General features: G+C 51.2%; 1 protein-coding gene across 1 annotated transcript; it reads left to right on the top strand.

The window, feature by feature from the left end:
• Positions 1-6: 6 nt before the first annotated feature.
• Positions 7-9126, top strand: ANKRD60 (ankyrin repeat domain 60; the record flags this gene model as incomplete). The annotated part of the gene is made up of 4 exons (XM_012656468.1): positions 7-283; positions 4815-4945; positions 6489-6654; positions 8822-9126. Coding segments are annotated over 4 exons (879 nt in total), but the record flags the coding sequence as incomplete, so codon positions are not given.
• Between the last annotated feature and the right edge of the window lie 265 nt (positions 9127-9391).

Below are 9391 nucleotides of genomic sequence, written 5' to 3'. Positions count from 1 at the left end.
GGGCCCAGGGCGGGCCCGGCCAGCTCGCGACCCCTCCCTGCGCAGCCCCCGGCCCGGGCTCGCCGACGGAGCCAGCGGCTCCTCGGGGCTGGGCAGGCCGGGAGCGCGTCGCCTGACTTGGCCCCTGATGCCTTCTTCTTGCGGGTGCGGCTGGAGGATACCGGGGAGATGTTCCGGGTGACGAACTGCCACAGCGACATGACCGTGCGGGAGCTCAAGGAGGAGCTGGACCTGATGGTTGGCATCCCCTTCAACCTGCAGCGGCTTCAGTACCTCGACCAAGGTGGCTCCTGCGCCGCCCGACCCCTTCCCTGGTCACGTGTGCTCCCGAGACACCCAGGCCACTTCTGCACTTGAAGTCCCAAAGAGAACTCCGCCTAGTGGGGACCCCCAGATGTCCCCCAGATGTCAACCACCTTGAAACCCCACATGGAAGAGCCACCTAGGGTCTTGGCCACAGGGAATCCCAGTCCTAAACACACCAGGTTCCCATCAGACCCCAAATCTCCACAGCAAGACCCTAATCCGCAAGCACATCCTGCTGTGTCAGGCTACACTGCCAACCCTGAGCACATCCTGTCCATGCCAGGAGCCCGGATCTCAGAGCCCCCTGATAAGCCCAGACGCTCAAGCTCCCCATATTTTCATGAGGGGCCTGAGTCCCAAAGCCAACTGTGTTCATATATAAGACTTGCCTGAAACAGAGCTTGTCCTCAGCAAGACCCCAAAACCTAGGGAAAACCTGCCTGAATCAGGACCCCAAACTCAAAGGAAACCCCAAGTCCTTATTCATGCTGGACTTGTGAACATCAGAACCCCAGACCTCTAGCCAACCATGTCCATGCGAGGATGCCACAGTCCAAAACAAATCCTGCTGATCTCAGGACCCCAAGCCCAGAAAAACTCTGCCCAAGACTGAACCCCAAATCTCCAGGCTAACCATGACTACCTCAGAACCCCAAATCCTTCAGCAGCCATGTACACACAAGGATGTCAAAGCTCAAAAAAAATCCTGCCCACGTCAGGACCCCAAAACCAAGAACAAACCTGGTCAAATCTGAACCCCAAATCCCCAGGCTAACCATATGACCAGAACCCCAAATCCTCCACAACCATATCCACATAGGCTGCCAAAGCCTAAAACCAACCCTGCCCACTGTTGGGACCCCATCTCTCTGAAAACTCTGCTCACATTTGAACCTCAAACCTCCAAGCTACATCCCAGAGCAGACTCTTCCTCCATCATGACCCTAAATTCCAGAGCAGATATGCCCGATTCTGAGTCCCCAATCTCCAAATAACCATTTGTACGTCTGAATCCCAACCATTAGCCACTTCTGTCTACTTAAGGATGACAGTTCAAAATAAACCCTGCCCACATCTGGACCCCCAAATTCAAAGTCACCCCTGCCCACATCTGAAAGCCAGTCTGTAGGCTCCCGTTACTACATCAGAACCCCAATCCAAGCAACATATCCTTATAAGGGCTCCAAAGAATGTGACAAATCCTGCCCACCACAGGACCCCAAAGCTCGAATCTCCACGAAAACCATGTCTACATCAGCACTCCTAGGGCGAAGCTAGCCATGTCCATGTAAGGAAGTCAAGGTTCCAAACAAGCCTTGCCTATCTGAGGACACCAAAACTCAAGGCAATCTTTGCTTGTATTTGAAACCCAAATCCTTCCGTCAACCTTATCCACACCCCAGATTCTAGAGCAAACCCTGCCTGTGTCATTACCCCAAATTTTGTAGCAGTTCCTATCACCATCAAGACCCCCAAATGTCAGGGCAGATGTGCTCGATTTCTAAGCCCCAATTGCCACATCACCCAGGGATACATCAGAACCCCAAATCTGAAAATAAGTCCTACCCATACAAGGACTCCAAATCCCAGAACAGACCCTTCCCACGCTAGGACCCCCAAACAGCAAACCTTGCTTTCATCAGAACCCCAAATCCAGAGTAAATTCTGCCCTTGTCAGAATCCCAAATCTGAAAGCAAACCCTATCCATGGTTGGACCCGGAATATTGGCACTAACCCAGTTCATATCAGAAACCCAAATTCCAAGCTGTGTCCTTGTCCACATCGGGAGCTCAAAGCTAGCCCAGCCAGAATCAGAACCCGGTACTCAAAGCTCCCCATGGCTAAATCAGGACCCCAAGGCCCCCTGTCCAGACAAGTCTCATGTGGTAGGTACTCAGTGGAGGCCAAGGACCCTAAAAGCCCATCTCTCCCTCCATCGTCCTTCCCTAGACCTGAGGACGTGGCCTTCCCTGTCCCGATTCCCTACAATATTTAGGATATGAGAACAGGAGCGAAGCCCCTGGGCTCCATCATCTCCCTACCCGGTTGAAAAAAAAAATGCAAAACCCTTCAAGAAAATGAAAATATAAAAAATTCTCTGGGCTGCTGCACAGAGAATGTGAACGGCTGATATTGCAGAGAGACTGCAGTCGTACTGCAGGGGCCGGGACGCGATGGAGACAGAGCTCTGAAAGCAGCCTGTCTCCACGAGCCGGGTGCTCACAGGCACTGCCCTTCCCGGGCTCAGTTTCCTAACCCGTGGAGCAGAGCCCTGTAAGCTCTAGAATTCTCAGTGCTGTTTCCCCCTTGGACAGAAATGAATCAGGAAGCTCACGATGTACAGTGAAGGCCAAAATACCTTCCTTTGATCTTAAAATAGGTTCAGCATTTTTCATGACGTATTTGTTTTCCTATAGGAGTATTCGAAAGATGCTCTTGGCATTTTTGAGGCTTTATTTGGAAAGCAGTGCGTCGTGAGCCTAGTCTGTGCTTAACATGTTAGAAATTGAAGGTGAGTTATTGAAGGACTTAGTGAAGAGTTCCCAAACAAGTGATTTGTGAATTACGTCTCCTCCACTGCAAATGTCTGGCACCCCTTCTGTTCGCTTATTTTCGCTGATGAGCTATGCCGAGCCGTAAATTCAAGAAAGCTAAGAGGGACGGAGAGAGATGGGGCGATCTAACAGTGATGTCACAATGCTATCACTCGACAGACGCCCGGCCACCGTTAGAAGCTCGACCTCTGCTGTGGCAGTCCCTACCAGTGGATGGCAAAGGAGAAAGAGGGAAGGTGCTACTTTGTTGTGAGAAGAAATCTGGGCCGCCGCCTATTAAATGATCCGTTGTTGACTGGGGGTCTTCTGCCCACCTCCGAGGTTGCGGGGCAGGGAGCGGGGGTGGAGATCAAATGAGATCATGTGTGTGAGAACCTTGAGACGCACAAATCCAAACGGGGTGAGCAGATTCATGGGCGAGGGTCGTCCTTACACATCTGGTGTCAACTCTGGCGCTTTATTTAGCTGGTGATAATTAGTGTTTGTCTAAGCCCAAGGCAGTGGCCGCCTGTCTGTAAAAAGAGGATGTGCTCTGATTTCTGAGCTGTTCAGCATGTTTGAATTGTACTCTTGTATTTCTCAGGGAAACGCAGCTTGACTCAATATTTTCAAAGTTGTTAGGAAGTCAAGTTGTCTTACACGGACTAATTACTGATCATCTTCCGTGTTTCAACCACAAATAGGACACTAACCGATTTACTAATCACGTTTCTGTTTACATCCACCACCCTGAGTTTCAGGCGACCGAATGGTGCCAACAGTGAGTGTGAAGCACGTGGCCCCGGAGGGAGGCGGGTCTGGTTACCGCGCAGCTTGGAGTTTACTAGTGAGCTTCAGTTTGCTCCTCGGCAAATAGAGATCACAAAGCGACCTTGCCAGGCTGTCGCGAGAATGAGAGAATGCAAGTACTCAGTACGGGCACAGAGTTATCAATCACTCAGCCAGGGAACCAGAACACTCACGAATTCCCCTCCCTTGGAATACATGATAATCGAACCTGGGCAGAGCTGAGACTTTACGAAGAAAGCAAGTTGTATTGTTATTCTTTTAAGCAAGACTGTAAGTGGTCATGCAAGAAAACGTGTGTGTGTGTTTAAAAAGATAAACTAAACACAGCTGCATTTTCTTAAAAGGTTCTATATCTAATTCCCTGCTGCTAATACTGACAGTCTTCCCCAGAGAGTGTGAATTTATGAAGTGTGACTCGATCCACTCCATTCTTTCATGCGAGTGAGACGCAGCTCAGGCAGAAGAGCTCCGACACGCCACGTCCAGATTACGGCAAACACCAGCATTAGCTTCTTACGTTGCCATAGATTCTCAACTGGGGTGATTCTGTCCCCCGGGGGCATCTGGCAATTCTCCGGAGACATTTTTGATTGTCATAGCTGGGCGAACGTGCTACCGACATCTCTCGGGTAGAGGCCAGGAGAGATATTTAGTCTAAAATGTCAGTAGGGCCAAGGTTGAGAAACTCTGCCTTAGGCTATAGTTTGAAAGATTCAACAATTTTTTTGTCACTGTTACCTCTTTAGCCAGCTAATGACAACATCAACCAGAGTCGTATTTTAGCTTAATGTATATAACTTGTATAACTGCATTGTACTGTGTCTATTGTGTATAGTTACTGCAAGTTTAAGTAGTTCTATTTGTAGAATTTGCCTCATAAAATGACTTTGCTGACTCATGTATTTTCTTGCAATAGGACAAGTTATAATCACAGAATTTTATCAATGGTTGCCGTTTTTTTGTTTGGCTTCTATCTGAGCTGAGCCAAATTAATTTTCAAAAAAGCATTAAACGACACCCAAACAGACTCATGTGGAATCATCAAATGGGATTTGTGTTCAAGATTCTAAAATTATCTTTGTGGTATCCAAGGTCAGATAATCTCTTAACCAATGCAATAGTTTAATATCCAATTTTTTTAAAGGAAGAATTTTTCCTCGTAGGAGTTTTGATGGATGGTACTACGTTAAAGTTCCATGATGTTGTTCCTGGTGGAATTATTTCATTATGTATCTGGCATTATGACGGATGGACAGAGCTCGTTGTAGCGGCTGTGGAAGGGGATCCCAGTAAGGTGTTTTCACGCTTCTTTAAATGGATATTATACTTTACCAAGCAACTGTAAATTGTAGGGGGGGAAATCAGTTAGTCTTTAATATGGGTATGTGAGTAAAAGTTTCAGAGTAGGGAAAAAAGATAACGACCCATGTTTAATTATCAAATACCGTGTCTAGTGCTTTCATTCATTCTTTGAGTTTACTTATTTATTAATATGATTTATAACCCACTTACCGCCCCCCCACCCCAGGAATCAAGGCAGCACATTGTCTATTCATTTTCAACTTTATAAAGTTGAAAATCTAATGTAACACACTGAGCAAAGAACTTCTGAGAACTTGGAAATGTGCAGCCCAGTGCTCAGGGCCTTACACGCGGTGGGGGGGGCTAGGGTGGTCCTGCCCAGCTGCAGGGAAAAGCCCTGCTCCTTGGCTAAGCTACAGGTGCCTGCTGTTTGCGGGCCTTGCTCTCAGTGGGGCTCTGGGGGTGGGCGGTAGGGGGCCGGAGGATCAAAACCAGGATGTTTACCCCGCGCGGAAGATGAATGACTCTGACAGGGGGCAAGTGTAGATTCTCTCCAGAGAAGAGACTTGGATGGAAAGCTGTGAGCTCAAGGGGAAGAGGAGTCTGCGTTCACTTGCTGGGAAGTGGTCAGGGAGGCTGAGCACAGGAGGAGGGCAAGGGGCTGAGGCGGGGAGGAGGGTGGGCTCTGGGCAGGCGAGGCCAGGACCACAGCACCCCTCCCCACTGCAGGCGTCAGGCCTGGGCGGGAGGGAGGGGTCCCATCCAGCCGCTCCTTGCAGTGGCTCCCCTGCCTCTGCCCCTCCACCCTGCCTGGCCTCCCTGGCCTCCCCTTCCACCGGCGATTTGGTCCAGGCCTCGGTTTCCTGGCCCTTGCTCTGGACGTGGGGTTATCTCCCTCCTGTTTGAGGTCTTGAGTCAGAACTGCCGTCACCCTTGGCTTGACGCTGTCCCTCTGTGCAGCCCCACTCCTGACTCCCACATCTGGGACAGAGCTCCTCTCTGTGGGAGCCCATAGTCCTCCTCCCAAGCTCAAAGGCCTAATTTATAATACCAGGAGATGATTATATCGTGGAGCTGTTTATCTGCGAGCGGAGTTCAGAGTGTTCCCAACGCTCAGGGGATTGATGGGCACAAAGCTGGGTCAGAAGGCCAGGAGACATCAAGTCTCCAAAGAAGTGTGTTGCCCTCTGGGAGGGCTGTTGCATGTTGGAGGGTGTCTTCCTTAATGGCCACAACCACCTTCCTCTGGACACCCAGCAAAGCTATTTTCTCTCTTCAAAACACGGACAGGAAGGCCTTCCTGCCCCCCGAGCTGACTGATGGCAAATTCTGTTTCCTGAGCATGTACAGCGTCGGACAGCGTCCTTCCATGCTTCCCTGGGCTTCCGACTTGCAGTTCGGGTTTGCGCCTCTCTCTTCCCGTCGTGACCTCCAGTTTGGTATCAAGCAAAGCTTCCCCTGAGATGCCCGTCAGCCCTCCAGCAAGGGGTGGCTGCCCTTTCGAGAGTGACTCGAACCCCATTTGTCTTGCCCAGCTATCCTGTGTCGGTGTCACTGAGGACTCCTTCTACCGAACTGCAAATTCACAACATTTTAAAGACGAGGAGTGGAGGCGGTGGACGTCTCAGAGGGCGTTCGTGGCGTTGTATATCACCTCGCACAGAGGCCACGCTGACGCGGCGCAGTACCTTCTAGAACAAGGTAGTTCTGGTAGAAAGCTCAGTATGTTCAAGAGTTGGGGTCTTTCGCTGGTGGGGAGGACAGAGTGTCTTGGCTTCCCGATCCCTTCAGCAATGGTTTCCTGGACTGTGCCTCGTCAGCCCTCGATCCTGGTCCCCATGGGGCCACTCGCTCCCTGTCTGGACAAGCGTCCTAGGACACGCCAGCCAGAGGCTGCGCCCCTTCTGTTCACCAGGTCTCAAGAAGGTTCTTTCTGTCGTGGTGAGATGGGAATTTCAGGGAGCAGCTGAAAGGGTTTCCTGGTTTGGTATTTCCCACCAGACACAGTGCTGGGAGTGTCCCCACGCTCTCTGCACGACTTCCAGCCTCACCCGCCGTCGGGATTCTGCGATGATCCAGAATGGTCCAGCCCGTGCCGCGGAGCTCTGTGGGGGCCGGCAGGCTGGCCAGGCTCCTTCCCCCAAACCCTGTGATTATTTCCTCAGGAAACATTTGCCCTGGACTCTCCTCTCATCCCACCTCCGCCGAAGGGCAAGAGCCCCTCTCTCTTTCTCTCTCCTCTCTCTCTCCTCTCTCTCTCTTGCCCTCTTGGTTGATAGAAACAAAGCCTTATCTAGCACTACCTCTGAGTTAAAGAGCTTTGCATGAGATTCTGCAGGCTCTGTCCTCCCTGCGTGTGGGATATTTTTGGGAAAAGATGCCCACTGATTGAGATGTAGACTTTTCAAGATCAATAGACTGTAGCTGTGGACAGCCCAGGCCACTGGCTTCCTTGGAAAAAGGAAGAACGTGTTGTGTGGTGTTGGGTCCATGGTTTGGCGCTCAGACAGGGCCTTTCGAGGGTCTCCCATATCAGCCGGCCTCCAGGGAGACCCTCTCCCGCCTGCAGCCGTGGCCCAGCCTCTCTCAGTTCTGTGTTCACATTCGCCCGCTTTCACTGAGCAGGGCGGAAAATACCTCGGCTATCTTGGGCTGGATGACTGGGCCATGCGCTGGAGTGTGAGCCTCTGTGATGGGGACCGGCCGCCTCGATTGGGTCCCATCTTCCTCTGCTGCCTTTCTGCACTTGCCCTGTTGTTAAATGAAATATGGGCTTTTCACAGCTGAGCAGTCCTTTAAGCTCATAAAAAGTCATTTTCACTCTGATGGAACTGTGATGTATTTGAAGGCACCAGTTAAAAAATTACAGCCAGCTTTGCAAAGTTTTCTGTCCTCTGCGGATGGCTACCATGAGGGGCCCCGTGGTGGGCGCCAGTGTCATGAGAGCCCGTTTAAAACTCCACCTCACCAACCAGCCGTAGCTCATAAAAACAGGCTACCGGAATGTCACCTGAACTTAATTAAATTGCCTTGTTTTCTGTGTCGTAATATTTGTTACTCAGAGTTTGAATTCAATTCAACAAGTCCGTATTGGACACCTGTCATTAGCCCCTCCATCCGCAGGAGGCGGCGAGGAATTCAATCGAAGCGAAACTGTCCATGACTCAGGCTGCCCCTTGACTGTCATTTCCCGAGTGCCTGTCTCCTGCAGGCACCGAGCTACGTGCCGGGGATGAAAACAACAGTGATCAAAACAAGTGTGTTTTCTGCCCCTGTGGAGCTTATGAGGGGAAGTCAGCAAATTATGACAAATGATTAACAGCATGGCCATTCGTGTGCAGGATGTTCTGAAAATGTAGAGTGTCTCCTGAGCCTAGGATGGGGGGGGGGTTTAGGGGGAAACTGAGGAATGTCTTCTTGAGGAAGTGAATGAAACCTAAAAAAGGGTAGGAGTTAGCCCAGGAAAAAAGGTGAGAGTGTTGTTAGCAGAGGGAAGAATATGTGCAAAGGGCCTGGGGCTGGGTGCAAAGCAGGGCTATTTAAGGGCTAAAGATGGAAGGCCGGTGTCGGTAGAGCCTTGGTGGTGGGTGTGGGAGGAAGAGCATGGGAACAGGGGGTGCTGGAGCTGTAAAGGGGGGGTGGGGTGAGGCAGTAAAGACCTCGCCCTGTAGGCGGGGGGGATGGCAGTGATGGGATTTGAGCAGGAGTGTGATAGGAGCATTCTAGAAAGATTGTTGGCTGCTGCAAGGGGAAGAGGATTGGAGGCGAGGCAGCAGTGTCCCCCCCCCGCCAGCTTCCCCACCCCGGAAGCATTCCCCTCACAGCCCTGCACCCCTCCTGGCCCCCAGCTGGCTTTCTTATTTTACAGGAGCCAACTGCCTAGGCAGGTCCCCCCTGGGCAGGACACCCCTGCATGTGGCTGCAGCCATGGGCCGATTGGACTGCATAAGCCTTCTGCTCAAGTGGGGGGCCTTCATCCACGACAAAGACGCCAGCGGGGAGACCCCCACCTCCATCGCCTGCCGCCTGAACCGCAAGCAGAGCGTGCGGCGGATGTTCCTTCTCCACTGGCTGGCACAGGCCAGGGCAAGGGACCCAAACAACGTGGCCATGAAGAACGTTTTTCAGAATGTCAAGTCTGGGTTTGGGCCCAAGAGGAAGACCCCAAATTAGCTCCTACTGGGAACGTTTACCCATTGAAGCGGACTCAGGTAACTTTCCAAAATTTAATCCCATGGTGGCCCTTGGTGAGCAAAAAGGTAGGTAAACATGGCAATTAATCCGAACCAGATACTAAATTATCTGTCCTGTTTGCAAATGACTTTGGAGAGCGTTGCTGAAAGTAGGTGAGTTTGTAATCCATTACAGACCTAGCAGGCTGCAATGCCAGCCTTTAATTTTGAGCTATTTGTACATTGTATCCAGTAACGAGGCTTCG

Source organism: Propithecus coquereli, unplaced genomic scaffold, assembly GCF_000956105.1.
Source record: "Propithecus coquereli isolate 6110/MARCELLA unplaced genomic scaffold, Pcoq_1.0 Scaffold503, whole genome shotgun sequence".
NCBI lineage: Eukaryota > Metazoa > Chordata > Mammalia > Primates > Indriidae > Propithecus > Propithecus coquereli.
Note: the sequence above shows the minus strand (reverse complement) of the source record. Positions and strands in the feature narration are given on the sequence as shown.